This window comes from Melanostigma gelatinosum, assembly GCF_949748355.1.
Source record: "Melanostigma gelatinosum genome assembly, chromosome: 15".
NCBI lineage: Eukaryota > Metazoa > Chordata > Actinopteri > Perciformes > Zoarcidae > Melanostigma > Melanostigma gelatinosum.
In genome coordinates, this window is record NC_136648.1 from 5,201,308 (window position 1) to 5,217,029 (window position 15,722).

General features: G+C 45.1%; 1 protein-coding gene across 3 annotated transcripts in view; it reads right to left on the minus strand.

Annotated features, from left to right (window-relative positions):
• adgrl2b.1 (adhesion G protein-coupled receptor L2b, tandem duplicate 1) overlaps positions 1-15,722 on the minus strand; it is a 79,309-nt gene that overhangs the window by 10,974 nt on the left and 52,613 nt on the right. For all 3 annotated transcript variants that reach the window (XM_079284354.1, XM_079284353.1, XM_079284355.1), the window contains exons 8-15: positions 14,338-14,523; positions 9,239-9,422; positions 7,585-7,707; positions 6,035-6,240; positions 5,154-5,327; positions 3,607-3,816; positions 2,478-2,698; positions 1,626-1,692 (exon numbers count right to left, since the gene is read on the minus strand). In XM_079284354.1, the coding sequence (XP_079140480.1) occupies positions 1,626-1,692; positions 2,478-2,698; positions 3,607-3,816; positions 5,154-5,327; positions 6,035-6,240; positions 7,585-7,707; positions 9,239-9,422; positions 14,338-14,523 (1,371 nt within the window). The remainder of the gene's footprint in view (positions 1-1,625; positions 1,693-2,477; positions 2,699-3,606; positions 3,817-5,153; positions 5,328-6,034; positions 6,241-7,584; positions 7,708-9,238; positions 9,423-14,337; positions 14,524-15,722) is intronic.

A 15,722-nucleotide genomic window follows, 5' to 3' on the forward strand; every position in this document is an offset into this window, starting at 1 on the left:
GTATATCTGATGGAGTCCAAACAGACCCGATGTACCGCGAAGAAAAGCAGAGAAAAGAAAGAAGTGCCATATTTTCGAAAGAATATTTAACTGAAGCCAGGAAAAGAAACGCTGAAGTGATTCGAGCAAAACATCCAGAGAGGTTTCCAAGCTTTCAGGGTGACTCCTTCAGCACCGGAGGGCCCGTCGCCACCGCAAGGAAGGGAGGAGGTGTGCTTCAGTTTGGCCCGATTCCATGTCAAACCTTTGAAATGTACTTCTGTAAATATTGTAAATATAAATGAGAAGCAACTTTACGTCTGTGTTTTTACGTTATTAGAAACGTCTATCCGTGTGCGTTTTGAAAGCATGACCAATCGACCGCACATGAAGGGAAACAAACGTCAACAAAATTACGAGTTGGCAAGAGAAACAAAGCGGAGTGATCCCAACGTGGTCTCAGTTTAACAAATGCTTTCAATTTTTCATACATAAATAAGCAGAGAAGAGAGCCGCATTGTTGCAACATATGGACGCATTCTGAAACGGGGCAACAGGAAAGAAAAGGGTCTTCAAACAAAGAGCGTGAGTGGAAAGCAGATGGAAACCAACAACATCCGGGGAAAAGATGGAGAAAAGAAAAAGGAGTGGCCAAGAAGACAAAGAAGCTTTTAGATCACAGCTCAGAGTAACGCAGAGTTTTGTCTCCCAGCCACCGGGGCCGAGTTACGTCCGCATGAGTCGAGTGGCTGAAGATGCATTTAACACGGCCGCAAGCGACGACGCAGATCCGATGAGACGGCCGGACAGACGGACAGGGAGGCACTCTGCAGAAAGCGGAGGCAAACTACATCTGGACCCCCCCCCCCCCCCCTCATGCCTAGTCTCCAAGGGGCCGTCCTCTACAATATTCAGGTTCTCTCGCTTCTCTGCCAAAAAAAACCCAGCGCTGCCGACGCAGCGCTTCTCCCAGTTGTTGTTTTTTTTGCTGTGTATTTACAGCCTATGGACAGATTTACATGTGTGTTACCATAGGCGCCTGTATGGATACGCAGCGCGTGTTTGTTCAGGGCTTGCATGCATTCCCGCCTGCACGGATGTGCGTGTGTTGTCTGTGTGCATGGAGAACACCCAGTGCACCACATCAAATATTAAAGCGTGAAGATGGAGATGTCCGTGCGCTGGGATTGGCTGGGGACGTGTCATGATCCTCAGCAGGGCTATGAGCTGTGATAATGGTTGTCTGGCCCACCCACTCATTACTTCCATGTTCAACGCCCCCCCCACACCACCATCACCACCCTTGTTTTCCCACCGAGCAAATGACCTTCATGCCTGAGACGACTTCGCCTCTTGATTGCGGGAGAGAGTATTCTCTAGATGTACAGCAAAGACCAAACAGCTTTGAGTTGTTGCTGCGCACCGATTCTGATTTCAGAGGATTTCATAGCTGAATGGACACTGATGTTCTCGTGTCAGCTGTAATGGGACCACTTTACTTTCATGCAAATTGATCTGAGAACGCAGCGCTAAGAGGGTGCCAGTACAGAGAGAGAGAGAACATCTATAAACTGTTTTCAAAGATTTTCTTTCAAAGAAAAGAAGAAGAAAAAAAAAGTTATCACACTCACAATATTACAGCTTACCCCAATTATGACGATCACAGGTCCCATGAAGCTCCAGATGAAATGGTTATCTACCCTCAGCCAGCATCTACAGTGGGCAAAAGGTGATATTCACTTCATTAAATCATCTCATTGCCAAAACAGAGTTGTGTCTCATCGATCAGGGCCCGGCGGAGCTGGCTGGATGATACGACGACAGAATAGAGACTCCACCGACCACAGAGAAAGAAAACCCGACCTCGAGGGAGCGCTGGCCCCGTGCCACGAGAAGCTGCAGTCTGAAAGGCAGCGGCTATTGCACTCGTGACTTCACGGCCTATAAATGTGGGACGTCTGACTGTGTACACCCGAGACTCTGAACTGCAAATATTGTATTGCAGACAGTCCGAGAATGAATTAAAACCTCGATCGGTGTTTATCACCAGGAAACAGAAGTGGTGAGCACGACAGCGATAAAGTGTGAGGGTGGGGGAAAAAAAGCATTTGCTTAAATTCCATAAATTAGAGGATTGCAGTCTTACAAATCATGAAGCTTGCTGCTTGGATGAAGACCAGCGAAGAAGTGCATACACTTTTAACTGACAAGGGCGGCAATTATCCACATGCAAAGAATAAGAAGCCAGCAGGCCAGAGCAGCTCGCCAGCGCATTCATTAAAGCTGCGGCTTTGCTCACAGCCTCCTGAAATTTACACCCTGTCACAGCTGTGTCAGGGTGTAAATTACCAAGGGGGCAGAGGTGGACTACTCTGTGTGATTTTGCTATCAGTAGCACATACATGCATGCTGATTGGGAGAAGGGACGACTAATGCTCCTCATTTATATATTTTTTTATCCCGCAGAAGAAGAATCTCCACAAAGATGTCCCACTTACGCCCGCTGTGTGCCGTAGCTTCTGTAGTCGATGGCGGCCGAGATGCCCACCACCACAGCCGGGATGAGGTACCCAGAGACGTAGTAGTACTTTCTGCGTGAGAACTCGCTCTCGAATACCTCAACCAGCATGAGGTACAGCTGCACGCCCTCCAGACACATCCAGGCGAACGCAGCCAGGAAGCAGAAGTGGAGAACTCCGGCGATGATTGAGCACACCAGCTGACAGGAAGACACACGCAGACGTTACACACAAAGGTAATGTAAAAGCTGTTTTTTTTCCTGGAACGCAGGCAAACATAGTTACTAGACGGGGAACGCAGCAGAGCATTTAGCTGCCAAAGAGCCAAATATCTCCCTCAGGAGTGCTTAGAGACACAATCAGAGCTGAAATGAGAGCGAACATTAGCCCTACATTTATCAGGGGGACAGAAATACTGCTCCAAATGAATGCTAATGTTGCTCCGTATCTGCTGAACGTGTAAAGAAGGCAAAAGAAGGCAAACACCTTTATGAGGTGATAAAATGGCAATGTTTAAAAATCTAAATAACAGTATATTTGAGAATGTATCCTAAATGGCACTGATTCATAACGGTTCAATAAATGGGCGAAGCTAACAGCCAATAACAGCATACATTATACATACAAAGACGTCCATAAGTCGTCCTCATTCTGGGTAAGAAGAGTACAAAATGTACAATTTCCCAAACAACAGCTGGTGGGTCCATTGTTAAAATGCACATTGTGCAACCAAGCTTTGTTCAAAGACATAGTTTTACTTTCAGTTTTACTGAAGTTCCCAAAGTTTCCAAAGATAGAACTGGTGTAGGAGAACTGCGTATGAAATAATGCATGAATAGAATATTTATATCTGATAAAATGGGGAAGCCTGAAAAAAACCTTCCTCCTGAGTTTCAATATTTCTCTCACAGTCAGCATCATCTTCAAGTGTTGGAACAAGCAGATACAGAACATATATGTGGTATTTTATTTTTGTTGCTAACATTACAGCCACTTTACAGCCGATGGAAAGAGAAATTCACGCGTTTAAAAGTTAACCACAGCAGATGAGCTTATTCATCAGCAGTGTGGACGCTTAACACCCTCTGAATCATCATTTCCACGGTACCTTTGGTTCTGTCATGTTGATGCCCACGAGGTAGACGAGCTCGCCGATGAAGAGGTTGAGGCAGAGGTTTTTGTGGATGGTGTTGCGGTCGCTTTGCAGACCTCTGAAGAAGCAGAAGGTGAAGAGGCTGATGGCGAGGCAGACGAGAGACACGGCGATGCCCATCCGCGTGATGACGGTGAGAAGAAGCTCGTGGACGCTCCCATCCCCCTGCGGAGGAACACACACACACACACACACACACACACACACACACACACACACACACACACACACACACACACACACACACACACACACACACACACACACACACACACACACACACACACACACACACACTGTCTTAAAACAATGGTCATGTGCCTGTATGGACATTGAAACAGGGTTCTGCATGCTGTGATCGTGTGACTGTTAAAAACGTCCTTTTTCAATGGAAGAGACAGAGTTCATACTGTATGATCAGGCAGATGACGTAGCTATCTTCCAAAAGATCCCTCTGTGTTTACCTGTTGTGCTGCAGTGGAGGTATGGTAATAAAAATAAGACATGTTTTGCAAAAAAAGTCACTGACGTTGGAAGCTGTCCACTTGACTTTCGTGACTCAGACTGTTGATCAGCTTCAGAGAACCCGTCCTTCAACCTGATGACACGTGGCACTCAAACTGAACATGCTTTTGATCACATTATGGCGCCCATGTTGCAGAAAGCGACGTCAGTTTGAATAAAACTGCCACAAAGAACCGCGACCACGTGATGTGTCGTCCACATGTGGGTTCTCCTCTTTGAGGTCAAATCACGCCGTGTTTCAGAAAATCTAAAACTGAGCTCGTTTCAAGATGGGAACCAGGCAAATGTGAAAATAGCAGACTTGACCATGCAAAATATCACTTTGGCCCGAAAGTGAGGCAATTCCTCCTGTGATATTTGTAATTTTATTGAGGGCAGGAGTTGCAGTTGAGGTGATGTGCAGGGAATTGGTGTGAGGCTGAGCCGAGCCTCGGGGCTCTGGTTTCGCGCTGTGGTTAAGGTTGAGGTTAAGACAGATGACAGGGACAGCGTTCATGAAATGGGACGTATTATTAAAAGAACCACAAACGTATCCTCCACATTTATTGCTGGCTATAGGTCCTCGCTACACATGCCATTTATCATGTAATTGGATTGTAATTGCATTTTGCGACCAAATGGATCCTACACCACTTCAAGAGGGGTGGGAACACAAGTTAAAGCTGAGGATATACTGTTTCCCATGATTCTCAGGGACATACGCATGGAGGAATATTAGACACGGACCATAGGTAAAATATAATTACCTCTGATAATGGTACCGCACATCCTGATCCACAATCTCGCTCTTTTAAAGTGACAGCCCGCTTCCTCATCCCCTCCCCCCCCCCCCCCCACCTTTACCTTCTCCTCCAGCAATAATCTAATTATCTCCACTGAAATGCCATTCTTGTTCTTGCCGCGTGTGCACAAATCTGTCAGCGAGACGGAAGAACAACTAACCGAGACAGAGAAAGCACCAGGATCGAGCCACTTACCACGTTTCCCCGGTGAGCCATGAGGATGGCGAAGTTGGTCAAGTGACTGCAGGAGCAGGTGGTGTGGCTCTTGTTGGTTCCCAGCAGTTTGCAGCCTTGAGTGGACCAGTATCCCATCATGCTCCGCTCCGAGTAATTCCAGAAGGAACAGTTTGGATTGTGGTAGTGCTCCTTCTAAAAAAGGCAAACACACACAGAGAGAGAGAGAGAGAGAATGATGAAACATACATGAATATATGCTGCAATATGCATGACTGTACACAAGCACACCTTGTATATTTCATATGTCCAGGATGGCAGTGCACCTGGTGTGTAGATGGCTTATGAAAGCTGCAGGTCTGCTGAGACCCTCAGCTCCTTTAAATCAAGATTGAAGACTTTTCTGTTTGCTGCTGCCTTTAATTGAACCACATTCAATTAATATATGAATCAATTTTCTGCATTTTACGACTGCATTTTATTTCTTAAAATGTTTTTTCATGCAATTAATGTTCTTAATTGTTTTTAAATCTCCTTTTCTTTTGTTTGATGCTTTTAATGGTTTTATGTGAAGCACTTTGAATTACCTTGTTGTTGAAATGTGCTATACAAATAAACTTGCCTTGCCTTATGTGTGTGCACAATTTAAGTTGTTTAATTACATTTGATTGTTGAAAGAAAAGGGATGAAGGAATAAAGAAATAAAAAGGTTACTATAGCAGATTCCCAGCCCGCCTCGCTTCTCTAACTCTAGTCCCACCGCTCATGATATAGATGCCTTCACTTTACTCCAGCCCTTCCTCTACATTCGCCCCGCACTACAAAAGCTTGTGCAGCTGTTTCAGTATGTCGGCAGCCCGGCTCTGCGGTGTGGTCCCGGTGAGTCTCAGGAGGAAGCTTACATCCAGGTGCTCCAGTGTGAAGATGACGGGGTCGGCCACGAACACACGGCTGGACTCCTTGGTGATAGAAGCCGACAGGATGTGGGAGTTGACGGTGAGGGAGAGGTTGCGTTTGCTCGGGTCCCCCATTCCCCTCAGAGTGGCGTTCTCGGTGCTGAGGAACTGACCCAGGTGTTTGTAGAGCACAAAAACCAGCTTGGCAACACCTGCAACCGGCAATAATACAATCATGAGACATGCAGAGGGAGCATAAACAAGTCAGTTACAAATGATCTCTTTTGTGAAAAGAGATGTATTCATTCATTGTATGAATGCACCAAACCTTAAAGGAATAGTTCCACATTTTAGGAACCACGCTGATTCCCTTTCTTGACATGCAAAGGTTGAATACCCCTTTTCAACTTTGTAATGTCAAACTATTCCTTTAAGGGGCTCATTGCTGCCCCCTGTGTCCATCAGGGACACAGGGGGGGCAGTGGGGGCAGCATTCAGCCCATTTTGAATTTGCACCATGAGAGCTGGATATGGGAGCCTTGCAGACACTTTTCTCTCCGTGACTAATTGAGGTACTGCTACACATAAAGTATGAAAGACATCTCTGCAAGCTCGGCTTTCAATTTGTTGTTTAATTTCAGTGTTGAAACTTGATTTTTAAACACATTCTAATGACATGTACCATATTCTTGAGTGACAATTGTGATTTTAAATCGAAACCACAAAAGCTGTTGTTCTCAATTAACTCAGGATCACATCGCTCTCTTTTGAGATCTGGTATTTTTTGACAATTTGGGAAAGCAACCAGTGTGGACACCAGAAGTCATTGAAATGGCCGTAAAACAAACTACACGCGGTGTCATGAGCGCGAGTATTCACAACTAGGCTGTAAAGGTGGACTAGCTGGCGTGATGACGTTTTGTCGTCTCATTTAGCCACCTGTTAGCAACCAAGTAAAAGCTTCAAAATTCCAGAGAGAGGTATTTACTGACAGATTTTATATTGTAGCACAAAATGTAAAAATCTCTTAACCTTCCGTTAACCACAGACCTTTTTTTCAGGCATCAGGCAACCGAAAAACCCATCGACTTAGAGACGAGGGGTGCTCGAAGCGCCAACATGCTGACTCATTGCCGCGTTTCAGGACTCATTCCTGCAGAATTCTGTCATGGGTCTTTATCGGCTCCAGCTCCGATCGGCAGTGACGGAAACATCACAGCCGTGTGGACACGCTACCCCCCCCCCCCCTATTTCTGTGCAATGGTATGTGACACACGTTGAAGAACATCAACAGGGATTTGGACAATTATTATATTACAGTCTCTCCACTGTTCCAACAATCACCAACTCTGGTTTGAGAGTTTGAAAGAAAGACAGATTAAGACGTAACCACCGTAACATTTTCAATAACTCAACAACGTTGAACGTGACACACCAGAAAACAACACAGGAAGGCACGCTGGTCTACTGGCAATGGGAAAGCAGTCTATCAGTGTTTAAAAAAGCAGAAAATGAACCATGATTAAATGTTTCTGCAGCAACTGCATCCTTCTCACCATTTTTACTGTTGACCTTGACCGTGTTGGAGGAAAGCTGAAGAGACGCTCCACCCTTGCTTGTCTGAGGAAACCTGAAGTCTTGCACCTGACCATCGGTGCTCAACACGTACACATCCAACACTGAGAGATGGTAGGAGGTGAGGGGAATGAGAGAGAGAGAGAGAGAGAGAGAGAGAGGTGTATTAAACCGTGGCAACATCTCAAAAGCGGTACATGGTGTTTAATAGAGCTCTGCCGCTAAGGCCTGGCAGGGTATGTGTAAAGACTCGAGGTTCATTGTACCAGTAACAGAATCTAATCTTCTTGGCAAAAAACCCTGTAGAGTGTCATTTACTTAAAAATAAATGAAAACAACATGTCACTAAGCTGTTGGTTGGCATTGTGAAAGCCTCCGAGGCAGGAGCGAAAGAAAACAACAACAACAAGGGCGGTGATAGAGGATGAGCAAACGCGAGCACGCAGCCTACTGCAGCATGAATGTCAAATATTCATAGGATGAAAAATATCATTGAGCTTTTACTTTTTACTTTTTTCTATCCCCTGTGGGTTCAGATAACTCCGGGCTCAACGAGCAAATCTCTGAAAATCCTCCAAATTCCAGCAGTCCCTCTCGCTCTCCGGTATGCCAGCTGCCGGGTGGTGCTCCCTTTGATGTGTGGAATTGCTGAAGGGTCAGGAGGACACACGTATCAGCACACTCCCTCCCATCAGGAACGGCCTCACTTCCTCAGATAGATGGCGTCTGACAGTCGGAGATGAGGAATTGTTCTCTGGTTGCACAAGTTACTCGCTCTCTTTGCTCTCCATCCCTTTTCCCTCGTCGCGCACCTGGAGGCGCCGTTTTGCCGGCGACAAACTGCTAATGAGGAGCAACAATCATTTTCACATTTTTTCCCAACTCTTCAAGGGAGGTCAGGGAAGCTGTTTCTCGGAGGTTGCGTGTTTCTTCATATGGCTGTTTTTGTTTTAATGTTTCTCCACTGGAATATTATCTCTGCTGGCAGATAAGCGGGAGCTTGACGAGCTCATACAAACTGCCTGAATGGCGTGATTAAGTGGCCAAATATACAGCATATTACACAATGTATTAATCAGTGCCTTTGGTAGATATACACAGCAACTAGTCCTTATCAGCTTAGCTAACTACCTCTTAATGGGAAAGGCTCAGAGAGAGCCGATGGAGTGCTGTGCGAATGGAACAATGCCATTCAACCAGTTTCTTTGTTTTCCCCCAGAGGTCTGTGCAGTTCATCTCGTAGCACACACTCAATGAGGTGACTTCATATGCAAGAAGACGATTAAAAACCAATGAGGTCTAAGACAAAAAGGGTGAGTGGGAGACCATTACCATAGCAACAAAGAGCTGGAAGAGTAGAAATCGGACTTAAATGAATGAGATCATGTTGCTATAAACTGTCTGGAGGACACATTTGCTTTTTTTTCGTTGAGACAAATCATTTATTAAGACATCAGCAAGATGTGGCAATTTTTAAAGACATATTCTCATTAAAAAAAATAAATAAATCACCCTGACGACAACAGGTGGTGCACGGCCAACAGAATAAGAATAACCTCCAGCATCGTACGGTGTGAGTGACAGATGTGTGCATGTACTTCTGTCTGTTTTATAGGTTTTTGGAGAGGAACTTACAGATGTTCTCTGCGGGCACTTTTACGATCGCCGGCTCAATCAGGTTTTCGGCGAGGACGAACGCCCCCTCCTCCAGGGTGTCCAGGAGCATTGTGGCGGCGTGCGTTTGTTCCGTGGAATTCATGTCTTTCCAGGATTTCAGAGCTTCCGGCCTCAGGAGGTTGTCAACAGTGTCCACAATTGCCTGTATCCATGGAGATAAAGTGAAATGTCAGCTTGCCGTTTCCCTCCCGTCATAACTTCAATGTAATAACAAAGAGCGGGGACCGGGCAGCAAATGATAAAGAAACAAAATCATAAAAACAAAAGGTTGCATGCATGGCCAACAGTCACACGACTGACACTGAAATATCAAAATCACTCCGACTGAAGACACGAGGGTTCAAGAAAGTCACGGGCGGCTAAAACAATGATGATCATAAAAAAATGCAGCAGGTATTATTCAATATTCTGTTTACCAAAAATCTAAGAAGCCGCTATTGGACCAATTTCTTTTTTGAATAATGTAAAAGTGCTTTAGGGGAAGAGGAAATGAAAAACACTTCCCTTCACTGCTGTCTACACAGATGCTTTCTCAATTCCTGGTTTTAAGATGCTATTTTCCAAAAGAACAATTACCGCCATGAACAAAACTATTATTTCCCCGACGGGATCTGCCCATTACGGCATCGAACACTATTCTCCTGGAGGAAAGCGGGCATTATCCCGGAAACCCATGTCCACAGTGGCAGTTTGAGTCAAGACGGGGGAACATTTCTGCTTGTTTTCAATGGAAATCCTTTCATTTCCTGCTTTCTGATGAGCAGTAAGTAGGCAAAACATTCCACAAAACTCACACAAGTATCATATGTTGATAAAACAAGTTTCCTCTGACCTCGGAAGAGTTCACGGCTCCTGCACCGACACAACGAACCACAACGTTGACACTACGGAGATTCAGAATCCAGCTCAACCCTTGGTGAGGTAAATCAGAGTGACAATTTAACCATAGGTGCCATTAACCTCAACAAGGCCCACTACGAGAACGGTAATTAACGACAACAAGCCCTTGCTCACTGTACCAATTAGTCACAGCTGTGATTATCCAAAACACTAATTGACCACAGACAGGATTATCCGTTTGCCTGGAAAAACAAGAAAGGGGGATCAACCAAAGTCTGCACCAACATATGATTAACCGCAACATTTAACCACTGAGCTCATATTAACCGCAGCGGTGATGACTGCATCCAGACGCAGCGCTCTCAGTGTCTCTATATATCTCAGCCTGAGCACAGAAATCAATCTCCGTTGCCCTGATCTTGCAGGCAACTGGAAGCTGGTGAGCTGTGACTATGATAGGAGTTAAGTCGCTCTGTGTGTGTGTGTGTGTGTGTGTGTGTGTGTGTGTGTGTGTGCGTGTGTGTGTGTGCGTGTGTGTGAGCACGAGAGAGAGCAGTGGCCATTACAGAGTCGGAGACATTACAACCAGACAGACACTAAATGCCCCCCCCCCCTCCTCCCTACCCCCGTGGTGAGCCATCCTCAAAGGACCCATGAAATCCAAAAGGAGAATAAAAAGTCTCCGTCTCTAATTTGTGTCGCACAGAAAGATTCCGTGTTCGGACTGAATCCTGGTTGATTCTCGCCTGGTTGGAGGTCACTTTACAAATCACTGGGGTGCTACTAGAGGAGCCTCCCCAGCTCGCTATGTAGCCTGAGAGACGAAACTGATGACTTCAAGAGCAACAGCAGGTGATTAACGGTTCGGGTGACCATATTTTCTAACCCCCAACTGGGGTCCTCAGGTGAAGTTGTTCATGCACCATAGGATGGGGGACAGTTACTTCAGCACGAGCACACTTAAATTACAGAGCGAAGCTTTCCACACCACGGACGGCGCCTCCGCAGACAGAACTTTTTTTTTTTTATCTACAAGAATTAAAAAACGATGTCATACACTATTAAACACTATTGCATTGGTGTGACAAAATGATTGATTGTTCGACATCTTTTAAAACAAAACACAAGGTAATTGGAGACAAATTGCGATTAAGTCCCGCCCACAAAGAGGAGGAGAAAGGGTCTCGGGAAGTTCTGAATGAGTTGAATAAAGCCTTTTGTCTCTACAGAGGGAGCGGAGCAAGGTTTGATAAATGAACTCAAGTGTTGTCAGTTGACTCAGCCTCAGTTTATAAGTTCATAAAAACGATAAAGAATCTGGGGGTGTGGAGTTAGGAAGTGAAGTTACCTCTGTGGCCCGTTGCTCATCTCTGCTTCAGGCTAGCAGCATGAGGTGACATCAACCCCTACTGTTATAACACACCCAAATCTCGTCTACATGGTCTCCCTCGAATTGCAAAACTATCACGAGATGGTTGAGGTTAGGCATTGACCTGGAATGGTTGAGGTTAGGGTAAGTCGGAGAGCCGAGCAAGAGTTTTCGCACATTTTCTCAAATCTAGGGTAATCATCTAGACAAGACCCCCAAATATCCGCCTGAACTGTTGCAGTTGCATTGTGGGTAATGTAGTTGCTGGGTTTTGACAAGGAAGAAGAATACGAGGTAAAAAAAGAAAGAAAGGATGTTTCTGTTTCAGCTGCATCAATTTTGATACCTCTTTAAAACTGTCCATTGTCGGTCTGAGTGCAATGGAAACATGGTGGAGCACTGTTTTAAAACCAAATGTCCTCATAGAGGAGTTAAAGGAAAAGTCAGGGGATCACCAAAGTCTTTAAGATTCATCCTCTGGGCACCATGAATGTCTGATGCAGACTGAAATACCTCAAGAACCGTAGCATTGACTGCCATGTAATTCTGTGTGTTGTACTGATGGTTATAAAGAAACAAAAGACATAAAAACATCCTCGGCTGGTTTAGTCAACCCAGAGGTCACCACATGAAAGCGTAATTATTTCCAATGTATCCATAAAGCCTTGCTGCTGGCACGGCTAAAACAGTCATCTCTAAGTCAGCTGTGGGAAACGTGTCGCCCTTTTTCTCTCGGTGAAATGAGACCTCAAAGAAAAACAACTCAAACTTGTCGAGAGGCCCCATGAGCCACTGGAAAATACAGAATCTGTTTATGCCATGCAACGCATGTCCTCCCCAGTGTTTACACCATGCCCTTGTGTTTCAGCAGAACCGACCCGAGGAAATATACTCAACACAGCAAAGGAAAAGCAAAATGTCTGGGTGGGGGGGAAGACTGAAAAACCTGAATGGAACACAAACATATTAATGGGCTCAGAAATTAATCTCACAGATAAAACACAACTGCAATGGCAGAGGAGGCTTTCATTTTTTGCTAAGGGGACAAGGGAGACGAGAAATTGTACAATGTAAGCAAGTGAAAATTGAGCACACTGCCACTTTGATCACACTTCTGGCTGACAGGGAGGTGCAATTACGACCGTGGGAAGGCAATTATTCACACAATGTATGAAGAGCCGACAGGAGCGAGAAAAAGAGTGGGGGAGGAAGAAGAGGAGGAGAGAAAAAACCGAAAGAAAGATGTACAAGTGATAGCGCACAGAGGACAAAGACGGAGTGATATTGACAGTGGCATCCTCAGATGGACAGAATGACGGGAGAACAGACAGCCGAGGCAGATGAGGGAGCAGCCACATCTTCAGCAGGTACAAACTGGAACAGGACAACCAAGGACATAGAGACAGACAGTGCTGCATGCTGCTGGTCAGGCGTTAGAAAACGGGGTACAAAAGCAACACAGAAAGCCTTCAGTAGGAGTTATACCTTCATGTACGCCCTGCATGTCTTCTCTCTTTTTTGAAGCTTTTCCACACAATAAGAGGATCAAGCACAAGAGACAGATTGTAGAAAGAGGTGGTAAGAACACAGGACGCATTAAATCATGCCACTTACCATTACAGGATTAATGAAAAGAAGAAAAGGCGCCGGCCTATAAACTACAACCTCGAAATGCTCCGACAGCCTCTAAATGCTATTTGGGGGAATTCTAAATGTGAGTACGGATCACATAGTAGTGAGGGGAGCAGATGAGAAATGCACAGTAGTGTTGAGGGAAAAGATGCTGAGACTAGATTCCGATGCTGCCCATTAGTGATGCTTTAAAATACATGGAGGAGATAAACAATGCGGGATGAGGTCATTTGTATTTCATGGCATGACGAGAAAAATCTAGTTAAACAAAAGAAGAAAAAAAAAAAGCCTTTGTTGGTGTCTTGGCATTAACTACGTCGCCGTCTCCGACCTAATGGAGCAAACCGGAGGAAATCACATAGCGTAGCTTTCACACTGAAAAGGAAACATCCAGATGGAAAACCTCCACATCATAAACACATGCAGGAAAATGTTTTTGCAAAACCACGACAAGGTTTCTGCCACGGACACCGCCGTGTACCACTTGTTGATTAAGTGGGAGAGGGCTGGATGAGACTTTAGTGAAAGAACCATACCAGCGTTTTAGCTCCTTGAATAAAAATCACGTGGGTGTGATTTCTAGTAAAGACAATAAAACCACAGGTTTGGTCCTTTAGCGTCCGTCGATGTTGCTTGTCGTCAGCCAATCACAAGTTCCTATCTTCAATTGCTTCATAGCGAAGTGGCTGCCGTGGACATAAAGGCACAAACAAGGGGCGAGACTTTGGTGCAAATAACCTTTTACCTTCGTTCACACAGCAACTGCTGTCGAGGAAATCTGAATAACAATGTCATTTTTCAAACCGTCACTCATCTCTGCATGGGACTGCCTCTAGCTGAGAGATGTAGGTACGTCTCTTGGGCCGACTCTTTTTTTTTTTTTTTGAGGAGTGCCTGCAGAAGCAGTTCCACACTTGTCAGCAATGAAGTTTTTCCTTTGTGCTGGTGGGGGGCTCATGGCCATTAGCTCCTTTAAGAACTGCCAGGTGAGCCGGGTTTTTTTTCCAAAGTCGGTAATTACCAAGGGGGCTGTGGAGGAATGAGCTTCCCCTCGGGGCTGGACCTGCCTCCCTATAACCCCCTCACCTGAGAACGTGCGTGCTCACTAATGTGGCTGAGTGCGTAGGTTCGTGTGGATTGGTGGGCGCCCCCGCTAATGAATGTCATGCTAAAACAGAGTTTGGGCAAAAAGGGGAGAAAGTGAGTTTGACAGCACCTTGTTGAAGCTGCGTCCAGCTGAGTCCTTCTCGCTGGGCCTGAGCTCCTGCAGCTGAGCATCCAGGATATCCACGAGCTGCTCCATCAGGCGCACCGAGGAGCTCACGTCACCGGCGAACACCGGGCCCTGCGTGTGGCGCGCCAGCTCGTTGGCTAAATTAGCAGCGTTTTCGCCACTTCGGATCTAAAATAGCAACGAGGAAAACAGGGGGGGGGATGTCAGTGAAGCGTTCTGCAAGCTGAAGCTGAAATAATGTATCCCACATACACCTCAAGAGTCCTCATCCCTCGCAAAACATTGCTCGTTCAGAAAGAAAGAACGTTACCGTCTGCAGAAAGAATACAAACAAAAGGGATTGCATGTTTAGCAGGGAACATAACAGCACAGCAGAAACTAACAAGCTGAAGAAAGTAAAAACACGGCGGTACCGTGAAAAATAACGAGCTGTCAGTATTCGTCTTCTCATCTGTGATCAGTGAATTCCAACAGTTATTTTGTGATAAAGACTTTTACTTTTTACACCCAGCCTCCTCCAACCTGTCCTAACTGAGCTGTGACCCGATTTATTACTACATACTCATGTTATACAGTATACACCATATGCTTATCTTCACGGGATGACAATTTTGCACATAAAAATCTTTTCCATTTTGTACTAAGAGGAAATGAGGCAACACATGCACACGCATCAATCCAAATGTGACTTTGGAATTGCACTGCCAATTAAACTTCACAAAGAGAAAGCCAATGCAGCATTGATGTCATATCACACAGGCCATAATTACGAGTGACTGAGTGGGAACAACATGCATCGCGTTCAGATTCAAAGGTGTAATTCTGAGTCAGATATATCAGACATTTCTGACAGCTGTGTTTTCAACGATTTGTCAGAAATCGCTACGGGAGTGTCAACAAATCTGTTGGCGAAGCGGCTGCAGAAACCGCCGTCGTTGGCAATTACATCCAATTCAAATTCAATATCGATGCAATCAACTCAGCCAACTGTACACTTTCTGGATCTGGGTTCACAAGTTAATGAGAAGATATGTAAAACAATAAATGTATCTAACTGAGACTTAGGTTATTATTAGGTTAGATATGGGGGGAACCATCTTGGAATAATAACTGAGCATTCCTGCATTGGAATAACGTGATGTTTTCTTATTCTTCTCGTTGGGTTAACATGCCGTGGACGCAGCATTAATCTTTTTCCCAAAAAATATACTTTTTTTTTCAAGATCATTCTGAAGCTTTATCATCACCGCTCACAATTTATTTGAATATTTTGCATGTGTGAGGCGCTTATGTATAACAATAGTGTCAACCACACACTCAAACATCAGGCTGATTTACTGTGGATACTGCCCGTTTCTTTCGTGAAC